Source organism: Chlorocebus sabaeus, chromosome 20, assembly GCF_047675955.1.
Source record: "Chlorocebus sabaeus isolate Y175 chromosome 20, mChlSab1.0.hap1, whole genome shotgun sequence".
Lineage (NCBI taxonomy): Eukaryota > Metazoa > Chordata > Mammalia > Primates > Cercopithecidae > Chlorocebus > Chlorocebus sabaeus.
The window spans coordinates 88,556,975-88,573,059 of record NC_132923.1 but is presented as its reverse complement, the minus strand read 5'-3'; the positions used below and the strand labels follow the sequence as shown (position 1 = coordinate 88,573,059).

The 16,085-nt window shown below is 46.7% G+C and overlaps 1 protein-coding gene across 1 annotated transcript in view; it reads left to right on the top strand.

The window, feature by feature from the left end:
- Window positions 1-14,608, top strand: part of SLC5A9 (solute carrier family 5 member 9) — a 41,494-nt gene extending 26,886 nt beyond the window's left edge. The window contains exons 9-14 of the mRNA XM_073007321.1: window positions 357-464; window positions 2,417-2,567; window positions 4,342-4,510; window positions 5,984-6,199; window positions 9,176-9,335; window positions 13,721-14,608. Of these exons, the coding sequence (XP_072863422.1) occupies window positions 357-464; window positions 2,417-2,567; window positions 4,342-4,510; window positions 5,984-6,199; window positions 9,176-9,335; window positions 13,721-13,929 (1,013 nt within the window). The 3' untranslated portion in view covers window positions 13,930-14,608. The remainder of the gene's footprint in view (window positions 1-356; window positions 465-2,416; window positions 2,568-4,341; window positions 4,511-5,983; window positions 6,200-9,175; window positions 9,336-13,720) is intronic.
- Window positions 14,609-16,085: the final 1,477 nt, after the last annotated feature.

The window sequence follows — 16,085 nt, the reverse complement described above, 5'->3', positions numbered from 1 at the left end:
GTAGTGAGCCGAGATTGCGCCATTGCACTCCAGTCTGAGCGACAGAGCAAGACTCCATCTCAAACAAACAAACAAAACAAGATAGAAAGAAAAGGAAAGAACACATGGTAAGCAGTTTAGGCTTTGTGGGCCAAACATATATTAAATATTTCAGTAGAAAAAAATGTGAATCAGGTAGTAAGTGTACGGACAAGAAACTTACCAAAGACCTGGACACCATTTGCCCCTTGACCTTGAAGACACGGGTCCCTGTCAGTCTCCAGTGAACATTATCCTGTAGTTTTGGAAAGCAAATACTAGGCCAACCTGAGAAGGCACAAGATCATGGACTCTAACTGCCATCACTTCTTCCACAGACGAGGTGGGCTGCGTGGACCCTGATGTCTGCCAAAGCATCTGTGGGGCCCGAGTGGGATGTTCCAACATTGCCTACCCCAAGCTGGTCATGACTCTCATGCCTGTTGGTGAGTCTCTCCTCCCCACCCCACCCTGCACTCTCACCTCCAGCCTCCTCCAATCTCCATTGCCCAGGAGGGATGGCACTAACATGGATGGGAAGAGGGAAGAAAACTATTCACCTCTGCACCCCCATCCTAACACACACACACACTTTTTACAAGCATTTGTACATAAGACATCAGCTCTGTGGGCAGGTTCTGGAGATGTAGAGATAAAAGGCAGGCCCCTGCTCAGGCATCACGCGGTCTCCAGGGTGCCTGGACTTGTCAGAGGCACAATCCAGTGGAACCAATGTGGTGACCCAGTATGGGTTAAGGGAGCCCTAAGGAGGCACCTGACCCAGCTGGAGGATGTCGGGAAGGTCTCCCAGAAGGAAGGAAATGGAGCTGCATCCCGAGTTAAATCTTAGGCAGACACAGCCGGAGGGGCATAGGAAATGTCATTCTAGGGATGAGAAGCTGTGCCTGCAAAGGCCCAGGGTGAAGAGAGGGCATGAAGTATGAGCTTAAAGAGGCCCAGTGTGGATGCAGGAGCCAGGAGGAATGAAGACAACCTTCCTGGTGGGGATGTCACTGCCAAGCCTTGTTCTGGAGCAGAGTGCTGGGACACTGGGGGGTTTTGGTCAGAGAGAGCATGACTGGCTCTGTGTTTCAGCAAGACCAGTCTGCGTGGACGACTCTGTATGAGGCAGGCTTGGGGGTAGGCAGAGAGATTGTCCATGGGGTGTTTGCAGTGGTCCAGGTAGGTGGACCAAGTCAGTGGCATCAGAGATGAAGAGAAGGGATTTAAAGATGTTTGTGAGGTTGAATTGACAGGACTTGATTTGAGGGATAATACAGAGAAATCCTAGAAGGCTCCCAGATCTTGGCCTTTAGATGGTGGTTTTATAATGATATTGAGATTAGGGACATACAAAGAGAGGTAGGATTATGGAGGGCAGCAGAGTGTAGAGATATTCCCTCCCTGTGGTAGAAGGAGGAGTAAATCCAGGCAGTAGTGGCCATGGAGGGAGGCCCAGCTAGGACAGAGCTGCCCTGAGGGGCAGATTGGAGGTAAGAAGGGAGGGGAGCAGAGCAAGGGTCTCAAGTAGCCCTAAGCTCTGCTATGGGGCTCGAAAGACAATAACTAAAGAGGGGAAGAGAAGTCCCCAGAGGGAGATGGGCACCTGAGTTTGGAGCACTTGAGTCTGAGGCACCTGTGGCACTCCAAGGGAGAGAAATGGACATCAGAAGGTGGTTAAATATATGGATTTGGAGGGAGAGAGGACTGAGGTGGGACCCGGGCTGGGATCATCTCCCCAGGGGTGAGCAGTCATATCTCTAGAAGCTTGGTCACCATCAGAGAAACTTCAGATATCAGTGGGCCCCATCCTCCCTTGTTCAAGTGGAAAAATAGGCCCAGAAATGGCAAGGAGCTAGTCCAAGGATCATACATACAGCTGGTTACTTGCAGAGCCAGGAAACAAGCCCAAAGCTGCTACCTCCCAGGCCAGGGCTTTAGCCCAACACCACCATGTCAATGAAGAAGGTATAGAAACACTAAACAGATCCACCCCATTATTAATAATCACCTTTCTCCTCTCCCCAGCAGCAACCCACTAACCAAGTATCTACAAGCTGTGAAACCTAGACTGAGATGTTAAAGCTTCAGAGAACCTAGTCCTACATGCCTTAATAGGATGGATGAGGAAACTGAGGCTCAGGGTGGGAGGTGGAGGGGCAAATGAGTCATGCAAGGCCACATAGAAAGGCAGGGAGAGAGCCTGGACAGAACCCAACCTGTAGTTCTGTGGTCTTGGATTTCTTATCTGTGCTGGATGGGAGCCTCATCCAACCCCTTCCCTCTCTCATCCCCACCCCCAGCTCCTGACTCTGCAGAACGCTCCAATAGCTTCTGTGGTCCTGGCAGAGTCGGCCTTAACAGGCCAGCTATTCACATGAGCCTCATCTCTCCCCAGGTCTGCGGGGCCTGATGATTGCCGTGATCATGGCCGCCCTCATGAGCTCACTCACCTCCATCTTCAACAGCAGCAGCACCCTGTTCGCCATTGACGTGTGGCAGCGCTTCCGCAGGAAGGCAACAGAGCAGGAGCTGATGGTGGTGGGCAGGTGCGCTGGCCCCTTCTTCCTTCCTTCCCAAGTGCCCTCTCCCCTCTCCCCTGCCCTGGGTTACCCTGAGCAGGTGTGGCTGGGTTGGACCCAGGACTGGCAGCCAGAGCACTGGGTTCAAGCTCCAGCTCTCCACATTTCAAGTAAGTCCTTCCCCAACCCTGGACCACTCCTTCTTTCTGAATAATAGGAAAAAACACCTCTTCCCTGGTAACTTTATCTTGGAATTGATCAACAGGGTTATTGAGAGATTAAAAAAAGGGACTTAAGAAATGAAAGGTAAACTGTGTAAGCGCAAGGAAATTTAGCAAGCAGCTCACCCAAGGTATTCCCAATCAACTCTGGATGTTACGCCCAGTTAAAAAAAAAATGCTATTAATTTAATCCATCAGATTCACTCTGAACATCTACGATGCATCACATCCCACATGCAGGGGACCCACGGATGGGTCATATGGCCCTGCCCTCAGGGTGCTCACAGTTTAATAAGAAAGGTGGAAACACAGGTAACACAGCAAGGTATTTGCGTCAATGGAGATTTTCATGGGAGGGCTGTCTCCAAATGATGCAGAGCCTTGGACACCAAGCTAAGGAATTTGAACTTTATCTGTAGGTAACAGTTTTATGCTTTTAAAAGCCTAAGTTGGTGGCTACTATTTTTGGTTTTCCATAGGCTGCAGATTTGTAGTTCACATAATGTTAAGGGGCCCTTTTTAAAATCTTCGTTTCATAATCGAAGGTTCCCTTACTTGGGTTTCTGGATTAAAGTTCTCCCACTTTGTGGCTAGGAAATTGAATTGAGGAATCTTGCTTTTTCGCATCTCCCTGCCTTTGCACTCACTGTTCTTTCCACCAGGATGCCTTCTGCCCAGAGCTGCCTAATGGATTTCTACTGCCTGCTCATCTGTGCACCCCCAGCCCTAGGCAAGGGGACTGGCCATTGCAGGATCTGAGTGCAGGACAGATTGTGCAAAGAAGAGGGGGACGAGCGGTAGGGAAGCTACTTGGGTAGCTGATGCTCTAGTGGAGTCTAAGAGAGGCAAAATGGGAGGAAAAGGAGAGGAGAAGACAGGTATGCAGTGACATGTCAAAAGAAGCATTCCTTATGTGTGCACATAAACTGGTTTTGCTATCATTTCCTCAATCAGTGAGGTTCGGGCTCTATCTACTGGTCATATGTGTTATTGCACCCAACACATCCAAGAAAAGTTTTTCATCTACTTCACACATCTGCAAAATCGTACATGCAGAATGCTTCGGGGACTTAGGTCTGAGCCACAGTTTGTTGAGAGGGAGTCAGGTGAATAAGTGGGATTCTTTCCCAAGATCAATGCCACAGTAAGGGAGAGAGGAGCAGCGCCTGGAGGAGGGAGCAGTTCCTGGAAGCTGCAGTCATGCTGGGAAAGAGCTGCCTTACACAGGGCTGGGATGGAAAAGAGGGGAAGACATGCTACGCAGAGACCAGAGACCTTTTACTGGGGTGGGGGTGGGGCGGAATGTATGAATTCCTCCGTGAACAGCAACAGCTGGGTGACGTGACCTTGAAGGCATCTAATATATAAGTGCCATGGAGGCATTAGAATTATAAGTTTCTTCAATTCCACAATTCCGATATTCCGGGATTTTGAGTGTGCCTCAGTGCCCTGTGCTCTCTCTGGCAGAGTGTTTGTGGTGTCCCTCCCTTCTCCCTTCCTGGTTCCTGCCCATCACCTTCACCCCACACCACACCATGCCCACCCGAGTGTGCCTCAGTGCCCTGTGCTCTCTCTGGCAGAGTGTTTGTGGTGTTCCTGGTTGTCATCAGCATCCTCTGGATCCCCATCATCCAAAGCTCCAACAGTGGGCAGCTCTTCGACTACATCCAGGCTGTCACCAGTTACCTGGCCCCTCCCATCACTGCTCTCTTCCTGCTGGCCATCTTCTGCAAGAGAGTCACAGAGCCTGTGAGTGCAGTGCACCTGTCTCTTACATACAGCAGAGGGGCTGGAGACCTGGTCTCTCAATCACCTGGTCTCTGTGACCTTGGGAAAATCCACTTCCCCTCTAGGCTTCCATTTTCCTGACCATAGCATCTGGCCTAGATTCATTCATTCACTCAACAAACATTTATCAGTCTTATAATGGCAGCTCCAGGGATGCAATGGTTTATGAGATTCACATAGCTGTGCCATCGCTGGGCTGGCAGAGAGATAACTGAATAAGCAATAATAATAAAGTATGCTGGCTGGTGGGAGAGTAAAGAGCACAAGCACCTAACCTATGGGGCTCCTGGGAGGGGTCAGGGAAGACTTCCTGGATGAAGTGACATCTGAGCTGAGGCCTGAAGGATTAATGGGAGGGGGAAGAATGTTCCAGACACAAAGAACAGTGTATGTGAATGTGCAAGAGAGACTGTAATATCTCTAGGGTCTGTTCCATCTCTAACACTATAAGGTTCTATGTGTAAGCAAAATAACAGCAATGACAATGATGATGACAAAGTGTGACCTTACAAGGGTTCCTGCACATGCATCATTCATGCAACGGCCCTGAAACCTGACAGAATCTGGGAGGAAGCAAGGGGTACCCCAGGACTGGAGGCTTGGTTACTCCCCAGGATAGCCTAGAAGAGACAGGCTGGCTGTACCTTGAGAAGCTGATGGATATCATGGACACCACTCCACAAAAACAATGTGAGAGTTCAAGGTCATTGAAAATGAGGTCATAGAACCCCCTCCCTTGATAGTACACCTAAGCAAGTGTCTACTGTCTGCACAGGTCTCATCTCACTGACAACGATGCCACACAGCAGGACCTGGATGAACTCTGGGTGTTTCTGCTCATTCCAAAGTTTTTGAAATCAGGATCAATATCTCCCATACTCTTACATGCTGGGAACAGGCACAGGTTAGGGCCAAATGGAGGTATAAAAAAGAAAGACATGAGAGGTACCAGAGCTTTTCTTAAAAACAACAACAACAAAAGGAAAGTCTCTATTCTGATTTCTGATTTATCATAATAGAAGGTTGGGAAGGGGATCCTGGTATTCCCTGATTATTACAAAAGTTTATTCCATTGTAGTTGAATATTAACCATCTATTAATTACTTAGTACTGTTTTAATTTTATGAATTTTTAAATTACTGCCCCCAATGAGACAACTCTGAGTCAGCAAGGCTGAGTCATTCATTCAGTCAGTTCACAATGGAGCCAGGATTCAAATCTTAGTCTATCTGACTCTACGACCCCTATGCCACTGTGCCTTTCAGTCAAGACAAAGTCTCAGTACTAATGGGGAACTCATTTCCCCATTAGTAGATGGATTTTCCCAGCATGGTAATAAACCAGTGGGAGACAGATTTGGGGACAGAGTAGTTTTACCTTCCTAGGGTCTCCCACCTGGATCGCACCTCAGCTCATGTCTGCCCTCTTTCACAGGGAGCTTTCTGGGGCCTCATGTCTGGCCTGGGAGTGGGGCTTCTGCGCATGATCCTGGAGTTCTCATATCCAGCACCAGCCTGTGGGGAGGTAGACCGGAGACCAGCAGTGCTGAAGGACTTCCACTACCTGTACTTTGCACTCCTCCTCTGCGGGCTCACTGCCATCGTCGTCATCATCGTCAGCCTCTGTACCACTCCCATCCCTGAGGAACAGGCAAGTGTTATACTCATACTGAGGCCCTCCAGAAATGCTCTCCCTTCCCCCATAGCCTGGAATTCCACTGCTGACTTTTACTTTGTTGGGTTATGGTCTCCCCTCTGGCCACACAGATGTCCTTGGGAGGGAAAGTTGCTTGGGCTATGAATTCCCCAATGAAAAGTAATTCATTCCACTCAAAAATTACTCAGTGAGTACTTACTATGTGCTAGGCAACTGTGCTGGGCTTACAAAGATGAATGGTCCCTGCCAGAGTTTATCCTCAGGGGGAAACAGAGCTGACACAAGTTGCCACTATACAAAGAGAAAGTGCAGAAGGGCCAAGCTCAACCGGAGGGGCCAAGCACAGAGGGAGAGGCAGTCACCTCCTGGGGGCCCAGGGAGGGCACACTGACGAGGACACTTTGAATTAGACCTTGAAGAATGAATAGAGAATTTTAAGTGGCCAAGAAACAAATACAAGAGAAAAGAAACAGAGAGCTTATTAAGTGAAGAACTCAAATTGAAATCCTCACCTCTCACAAGCAACAGCCCTTGAACACTGATGCTTGGTCTTCTGTGGCCTTTTTTCCTTACAGCCTAGAGCTAAGGCTGCTGAAATAAAAGACCACCGATTGGGTGACTTAAGCAACAGAAATGTATGGTTTCACAGTTCCAGTAGCAGGAAGGCTGAGATCAAGGTGTCTGCAGCGCTGGTTTCATCCAGGACCTTTCTCTGTGGCTTGTAAAAAACTGCCTTCTCCTCTTTGTCTTTACATGGTCTTCCCTTGTGCCTGCCTGTGACTGAATCTCCTCTTCTTTTCAGTCATAATGGATTATGGCCCATGCTGGTGACCTCATTTAACCTTAATTGTCTGTAAAGACCCCATCTCCAAATACAGTCACATTCTGAGGTACTGGCGGTTAGGACTTTGACATAGAAATTTTGGAAAGACACAACTCAGCCCATAACAGAGCCCATGCTGGAAGTCAGTCCCTGAAACACGGAGTGGATATCAGGGATAATACTCTTTTGATGGATGGTGCTTTAGAGTTTGCAAGATGACTTTATACCCTTGGTTTCACTGATTCCTACAAAAAAGCAGGGCCTTCCCAGGCTGACTTCTCCAGTGGCCCACACCAGAAATGAGCCCCTCCTCCCGCTGAATCTTCAACCTCTTCTCCATTGCCTGTTTCCTCACTCTTCATCCTGAAGTCTTCCCCAATTGAAAATCCTTCCCTGAATCCTGTTATCCTCTAGTTCCTGCTGCCTCCCTCTCCTCCCTTCAACAGCAGACTTTTGCAAAGAATGGTTTCCTTTCCCAGCCTCCGCTTCCCACCTCTTGTCTGTTTCTCAGCTGCTGCTGTCTGGCTGTTGTCCCCAACATTCCGCTGACATTGCTCTCACTGAAGTCACTGATAACATCTTATTGCTAAAATCAAAGGTCATGTTCCTGTCTTTATCTTAAATGAATTCCCAAGAGAACTGGACACTACTGACCACTTCCTGCACCCCGAAGACCTCTCTTCTGTTCCCTTCCATGAAATATTTCTCCCCTAGGTTTTGCATTTTTGTTGTTTGTTTGTTTTGACTACCCTTCCAATCACTCTTTTGACTTCTTCACAGGCTTCTCTGTCTGCTCTGAAATATCAGTGTTCCTTAGGAACCCATCTGTGGCCTATAACCTCTCTCACCCTACAACACTCCTGGGCTATCAATTCACCACTTTCTATGTAAAGTTGATGCTCAATTCTCTATCTACAGCCAAAACCCTTCTCCCAAGATTCAAACCAAAAATCCAACTGTCCCCTGATGACATACAGAGACATAGTCCATATGCTACTGGTGACACCCAGTAGAAGTATTAGGTAAGGTTTATTGAGAGATACTTATAAGCAAGGAAGCTTCCCAGGCTCTCATGATCCCAGAGAGATGCATGCCTGGGCCCAGCATAGCGGAAAGTAAGAAGCTGGGAGCAGGATAGGGGATACCCAGCTCTACATGCAACAGAAAGCTGCCTCAGAGCTCAGGCAGTGGTAAGTCCCACACCACCGATATGAGGCAGAGAACTGCTGTGTTTTATTTTGCTCAGTCACCAAAAAGGAGAAGAGAGAAAGCCATCAGGGCCATCCAAGGAAGTAAGTTTTATTTCTCCTCACCTGAACATCTCCACTAGGACGACCTGCAGACTCCTGAAGCACATCATCATATTTGTGTGTGCACATGTTCTCTCTCTCTCTGTCTCTGTCTCTATCTATCTCTATCTCTCTTCTTTCTCTCACCAGCACTAATACCCACTCCTTGTCCTGTGTTCTTTATTCCTGGGAGAGGCACCACTACATGTCTGGTCACCCAAGGCAGGAACCCTGGAGCTGTATTAGCCTCTCCCATGTCCCTCACCTGGCTCTTTCAGTCAGTCACACTGTTCTGATTTCACCTCCTTTATCCATTTCCTCAGGTGTCCATTATTTTTGGCTTCATTTTTGCATTATCCTCCAATCTGGACCCCTTTCAATTCACTCCAAGAGGTCTTTGAAGATTCCGGCACTTACAGTCTCTATCTTCTTCTTAAAGTCTGCAGTGACTCTCCATTGCCTACAGGGTTTTTGTTCTTTAAGCTACAACTCCTCAGTCTGACCTTTGAAGCCTCATTCTCAAGTGCCTGCCTCCCTGTCCAGCCTCGTTTCCCTCAGTCTGTAAAATCCATGAGGACAGGACCCAGGTGTGTTTCAGGTCTGTATTCTAGCACCTGGCACAAGCCTGGGGTAGAGCACTTGATGTAGAGCAGGGAGTGTTCATATTTGAAGTAAGAGGAAGTCAGGGCTAAGATCCAAGCCTTGGGCAAGTCTAAGATAAAACTTGACTCCCAGTCCTGGCCTTGTTCATTGTACTCTTTGCTATTTTTCAGATGGCCTTCCACAAATGGGCCTCTGTTTTTCTACAGCATGACTTCTCTCCAAGGCAACTGACTCCAGTGTCTTCTTTCCCTCCAGCTCACACGCCTGACATGGTGGACTCGGAACTGCCCCCCCTCTGAGCTAGAGAAGGAGGCCCACGAGAGTACACCAGAGATATCCGAGAGACCAGTCGGGCAGTGCCCCGCAGGAGGTGGAGCAGCGGAGAACTCGAGCCTGGGCCAGGAGCAGCCTGAAGGTACGCTGCGGCAGGCCGGGGGATACTCATCACAGAGGAACAAATGGGCACAGACTTATGTCGTGGGCGGCCTTTGGGATGGGGCCTCTGAGGAAGGCCAATAAATATCACCCTAACTCCCTTCCCACGTGGCTATTGAACTATTAGAAAAATAAGATAAATGAGTTAGGTAGATGGGAGCCAAAACAGTGCCCTCATTACTGATCAAGTATAAGTGGAAAGAGTTGGTTTATATCTGTGGGGAGATCCACTTCCTAATACTGAATCCCCATATTCCACGGAGGTACCCATCCAGTCACCAGCAGATCTGATCGGGGCACAGAATAAAGAGGGCATGCTTGGCTCAGCCCTGTCCTCCCTGTAAAGAAGGGCAGGGCTGAGCTAAGCATGTCCTCTTTATCCTTCCCAAATCCACCAACACGGAAGTCCCTTCTTCCCTAGGTTGAATGAGTACAAGGGCAGAAAATCAAAGAATGTTACACCCACGGGGTTCCCTCCACATGGAAGGAAACATGAGGCATGACAAAGAAACCCCTCACCCGTGTCCCCACCACCACTTTCCTTTATTATTTATTTATCTCCCCCGGGGCTCAACAAGTCTGCCTACAGTCATACAGAAGCGTGGTTGTCCCTCGTGGGATGAGAGCAGCCATGCCTCCATACAGTTGTTTCTGTTTTCCTGAGGTTCCTCCAGAACACCCTCTCACACCTCCGGGTGTCTCCTCGAGCTGCTGATGAGCCATGTGACATATGAAGTGCATCCCTGGGGGTTCCTACATGTGTTAGAAGAGTATGTCAGCTAAATCTACTCGAAGGCCACACAGTATCTACAGTTGAAAATTATTTTAAGACATGACTTGAGGTACCTGTGTTAGACACAATGCAGCTATCACCTTCCTGAGTTAAACGAAATAACAATATTAAAACATTCTAATGATAGAGTGAAAACATTATAAAGATTTTTTTTCAATTTAAAAAATCCCAAGGAAAATGTTAAACTCTATAAAGCTCTACCTGGGTGACAAAATAATCTATACGCCAAATCCCAGTGACATGCAATTTACTTATATAACAAACCTGCACATGTATCCCTGAAACTAAAATAAAGGTAACAGAAAAAAAAAAGTGTCCCAGGAAAATAAATAAAATCCAAAAAGTTAAATAAGTTTGCAAATTAAAGTCCGAAATCAATCTCTCTTGCCTTTGTGAATTAAAAATTCAAAGAAATTTAATTCTTAGATCTATTTTCTGCCTCAGTGAAAGAAGGTCTCAATACAAGTAGATGAATAAGACATAGTCTCTGTCCCCAAGGAGGTGAGAATCTCTTGGAGGCAAACAGGTAGTGCAAAGATGTAGAGTTTACACTAAAATGGATAAAAATGTCAATAATGTAGTAATATTGGGCTTTTAAACACAATGGTATGTCATTGTTTATAACATCCAGGCAGAGAAATAAAATGCATCTTCATGTGAAAAAACAGTAAAATCATTAAGTTTTTTTAAAAAACAGGTCTCAGTGCCTGGATGGAGTTAGGGTTCCCTCAGCAACTGCAGCTACTTTCTCTCATTGGATTGGCCGTAGCTCTAGTTTTATACCAGCCTCTCTGGGCCAAACTTTAAATATTTCTAGTGAGCTAACAGCATAGACAGGATTAGCAAAGCATCACTTGCTGCACCAGCATGGTTGGCAATGCCATGCCACTCAGTTCTCGTGCCTTTGCCACCCTATACTTTCCTCCAGACCTGCGAAGGATCCCACCTTTCTTGAGGCCCTTCACCTTTGCTTAAGGCCTTGATTCTAGAGAAACAGCCACTTGCCTAACGTTAATGACATCACAACCCCCAGAATCCCACCAAGGTCTAAGGCTCAAAGCTTCTTCCCAAGCTATGGCAGTTAAAAGCCAATAATCCAGTATAAAAAGCTATTCATAACGATGGATATAATTTTTTCCAAACTTTCATGGTTAAAACCCACATAGGCTCACTTCAGAAGATACTACCAAAGATCAACATCACCCTGCCTGGTCTTATCAGTTGCCCCTATTACTTCATGATATTTTGCTTTGCAAATATATATATATATATATATTTTAAACTGCTCCCCCATCATCATTGCAAAGACTGGGTCCTGGGCCTTGTAAAACTTATGGTATTCAAGAAAGCAATCTGAGAGCATGAGCTTTTGTAGATGAGGCAACTGCCAAGAGAAGGAGGAAGGAAGAAGGGGCAAAGCTGCAAAGAAGCTCCTAAAGAGAAAGAGGAAGGAGACAGCTTGTACTTTCCCACTGCTGAACCCCAGAACTAGACAGACTTACACAGAGTCACACAAATGAACCTACTCCCTGGCTGGTCCCCAGGCCAAGGAACAGAGTTGTCCCTGGAGAAGCTGAGAGGAATGCCTGCTCCCTGTGGATGCCTTGCTCCCAAGCAAGAAAAAGGAGGCACCAAGTCAGCCAAGAAGTCCAATGAAAGAAGCTCACCCCCCTTCACAGACCACCACCATGAGGAAGTAGAAGGGTAGGGAAAGGCTGGTGCTATTATACACTAAAGCTCCTTCCCTGCCCAGAGAAACAAACATCAGAAATAGGGAAAAGGCACCCTCTCTCAAAAAACCTGCAGGTAGGCATAAGCCAGGCAGTATAATGTTGAGTCCTGAAAAGGAAAGTGAAAAATATTTAAAGGAGGCTGGCACAGTGGCTCATGCCTGTCATCCCGGCACTTTGGGAGGCCAAGACAGGGGGATTGCTTGAACTCAGGAGTCAAGACCATCCTGGGCAACATGGCAAAACCCCGTATCTACAAAAAATGCAAAAATTAGCAGGGTGTGGTGGTGCACACCTGTGGTCACAGCTACTCAGGAGGGTGAGATGGGAAGATTGCTTGAGTCCAGAAGGTTGAGGCTACAGTGAGCCATGAATGTGCCACTGTACTCCAGCCTGGGCAACAGAGTGAGACCCTGTCTCAAAAAATATATATATTTATATATATATAAAAATATATATTTTTTAAAAATATAAAATATGTATAGAAAATATTTTTTAAATATTAAATGTATATATTTAAAGGACAGCAGAGTAGATCTGAAAGAAATATGTACATCCCAGGTTTCAGATATGAATTTATTGAGTTATGGCACACCACTTAATAACTCCTTTAGTGACATAGGCTCTCTGGGCATAGGAATTTAAATATGAAGCTCTGTGCATCCTCTGTCTCAGAAGTTTGCCAAGGGAATCAAAAGAGAGAATGTTTCAATCAGCTTGGAAAATGATAAAGCCTAGTACAAATGAAATGCTGAATTCATATTACCATTAGTGCAGTTCTGTTGCTATGTGACCTTAAATAAATCTCTTCCCTTTCCGAGACTTTTTTCGTCTCTGTGCAATCAGGGAGCCAGACCAGATGGCATCCAAGGTTCTTGCATCTCTGACACCCTGTGGTTTTATTGAACTTACCAGCTACCACACTCTAAACACATTAAAATAATAAAGCATTCATTCCCAGTGCATTCTTTTCAATCTCAGTGAAAGGATTTTTATATTAATTTTATTTGTGATATAATATCTGTTGATTTAAAAACACTTAAAAATATTTACCTTATTAATTCTTTTGAATTTAGTTTTTAGTGAATTGTGCTATATTTTAACCTCAGAGCAGGCCCCTTTCTCACCCCAAGGAAGCCCGTGTCGCCATGGGTTCAGTCTCATGTACATTTAGAATATCATATGCACCAGAACCTCTCCCACTGCTCCAGCACTGGTAACTTTTTAAAGTGCTGTCCAATTTCCATCCTCATTTGGTAGTCAGAACAACCCAGAGAAGAATGGGGTATATGTCATTGATACATCTGAGACAGAAAGAACCTCCAGCTCAGAGAAGCTGAGTGATTTGCATATGGCCTCACAGTCAGCTAATGGCGGAGCTGGCCCTGGAACCAGGTTTCTGGCTTGCAGCCCAGTGCCCTTTCCAATTGCAGTTGTGGCAGTCTGCCTGGTTCAAATGCTTCCTTCTTCCTGGGTGAGATAATGCTCCTTCCTTCTGCCCTTATTCAGGACTTGTGTTATGAATTGGGATGAACTGCATTATCCTGCCACTTTATACACCATCCCCTCTCCAAGAAAGTAGTGCTTCCACTACATGAGTGTTTGGGTGCTGTGGCCAAGGTCAGAACTTAGTCTAGAGTACCAGCTCAGCCCTTGGTCTGTAGTTTGCAGGAAGTACAAGTCAATAGCTTCACCCCTCCCCATTTCCTGTGCACCCCCCATACTTTCCTTCAGTTTCTCACCATCTCTCTCCCTCCCCTACTCTCCTATCACTTTCCTTTCTCCAATCTTATTTGCCTCTTCCCTCCTGCTCTTCTTCCTCTTCTGGCTTTGTCCCTCCAGCCCCAAGCAGGTCCTGGGGAAAGTTGCTCTGGAGCTGGTTCTGTGGGCTCTCTGGAGCACCGGAGCAGGCCCTGAGCCCAGCAGAGAAGGCTGCGCTAGAACAGAAGCTGACGAGCATTGAGGAGGAGCCACTCTGGAGACATGTCTGCAACATCAATGCTGTCCTCTTGCTGGCCATCAACATCTTCCTCTGGGGCTATTTTGCATGATTCCCCAGACCTGGCTTCAGTGTAGACAGACTAACAAAGCTCAAGTCTGTCAGCCACAGAAACAGGCTCTCCTCTTACTTTGCTGTCTAAACTGGAGACCACAGAAGTCAAGACTGCAAGATCCCCTGAGGAGAATCCAACTCAACCTGCATACTTGACGAGTGGAGAAACAGAAGCCCAGAGAGAGCACTGGGTTTGTTCCGGGCCAACCAGCAGGAGTCACATGGGGTTTTCCCACTCTTTCTGATACTTTGCCTTACAGACCTACCTCAAACACACTGTTTCCATCCTCTTGTTGAATGTGCTCAGTAGCTTTACTGAATGTGTGTCTTGAGGTTAGAAAAGTGGAGGATACAAGAAAAGGAGCAGCAAGAAATTTGCAAAAATCCAAGAGCACTTTTGCTCGCCGTTATCCTCCTTCCTCTTCCCCTTTCTGGTTCCCCTACCTCTCTATCTTTCTATTCTTACCAATAATCTATTTGTAGTATGAATTTACCCAGGAGGGTCCTATATTTCCATTGGTGGCTCCACAGTGGTGGCTGTCAGACCCGAAGGAGTGGGGAGTCAAGGGTGGACTTTAAGCATGGTGACAGATGGTGTTTTGGGCAGAAAGCTCTTGGACAAGGGACTATCCAAAGAACTATTTAAATTCTGCCTCTTCCTACTCTCTAGCCCAAATATGCACAAAATCTCTATGGCCTTGAGAAACAGAGAGACATGACTTGTGAAAACCACGAGGAATCAAGACATGTTACTCTGTATTTAAGGATAAGCCCCACAGCGGGCAGCACAAACAGCCTGGGAGCCACTGGGCCTGTGCCTCTCTGTCCTTCTCCCTTTGCTTGCCATGTATCTGCATACCTTGGAATACACTGTGACCCCAGTTAAGTGTCCCTTCGCCAGGCAGCTGCCGCAATGTCCAAACCTGGGTCAAGGTCCCACGCCTGCTCCCATAGCCCTGGACCTGCTTCTGTCACAGCACTGATCACACCGAGATGGAAGACTCCAGGGGGCAAGGACCAAGGGCCATGTCCCAAGTGACTTTGTACCCAGAAAATAACAGCTGTTCAATAAGTGTGTATTGAATTAATTAGTTCTCCATGGTCCTGGTAGGCTTTGTGCTGCGGCTGGCTGGGTAGTAACTTGGGGTGTTAGCTGTTAGGGATGAGTCTCCTTGACTTGGAGTTTAAGTAACTGAGTCTCAGACACCTAGAGTGAGATCACAGCCCCAGTTTACTGATAGACGCCAGGTGAGGGCGTGCCTTTCTTCTCCTATCTCCCAGTTGAGGCTGCCCCTACTCTCATCCATTTACACTGACCAGTAATTACAACTGGATAAAAATACAATTCTATTTCTTTGAGGTGTAGACACAGCAGATTCCATAAATACCTCCTGTCGCTGCAGCCTCCAAATTTTTGTTTCCATTGACCTTGTGACCTTGCTTCTCACTTTAGTTGGCTCTGCCCTCTCCGTTGTTTCCCGTTAATCCTTACTGAGAACTCAGTTTTCCTCTGATTGCTCCCAAAACCTTTCACACTAGTATTTGTGTGTGACATATTATACTGAAGGTTTGGGGAGAAGAATTCTAAACTACAGAAGCACAATCTAAAATTGGATACTGAATATCTTATTTTTAGATGTTCCTCAGGAGCCTGCTCCCAGAATTTCTCAGAGGTCTCTTCCTTAGTCTCCAACTTCCTGCCTTCTGCCTGGCTCTTTGTCCCCTCCCCCTCTGTAGATTTGAGAGATGTTTCTCCATTCCTCCAATGTTGGCCCTCCTCCTCCTTTATTGTCCTGAGCCTCTACTGAACTCCGGACGTATCTCTTCTGACCCAAAGACAAGACATGCTGTTGAATACAGCAGGACTGCAGAAGGGTGGCCACTCCTCTTCCCTACCATTTTTCCTGATTAATTCCTACTTGTTCTTCACATCTCAGCTCAAAAGTCACATCCTAAGTAAAGTCACACAGTCCTAGTAATGATCTTAGCACAGACACCTACATCCCAAACATGAACCCCTAACACCCAAGATACAGTCTCATGATCCCCCAACTTTGCCTTCAAAGCATATGTCAGTGTATACTACTATATTTGTGTGATTCTTTCATTAATAGGCATCTTTCCCTAGATTGTGAGTTCCCTACTGAATCCCCT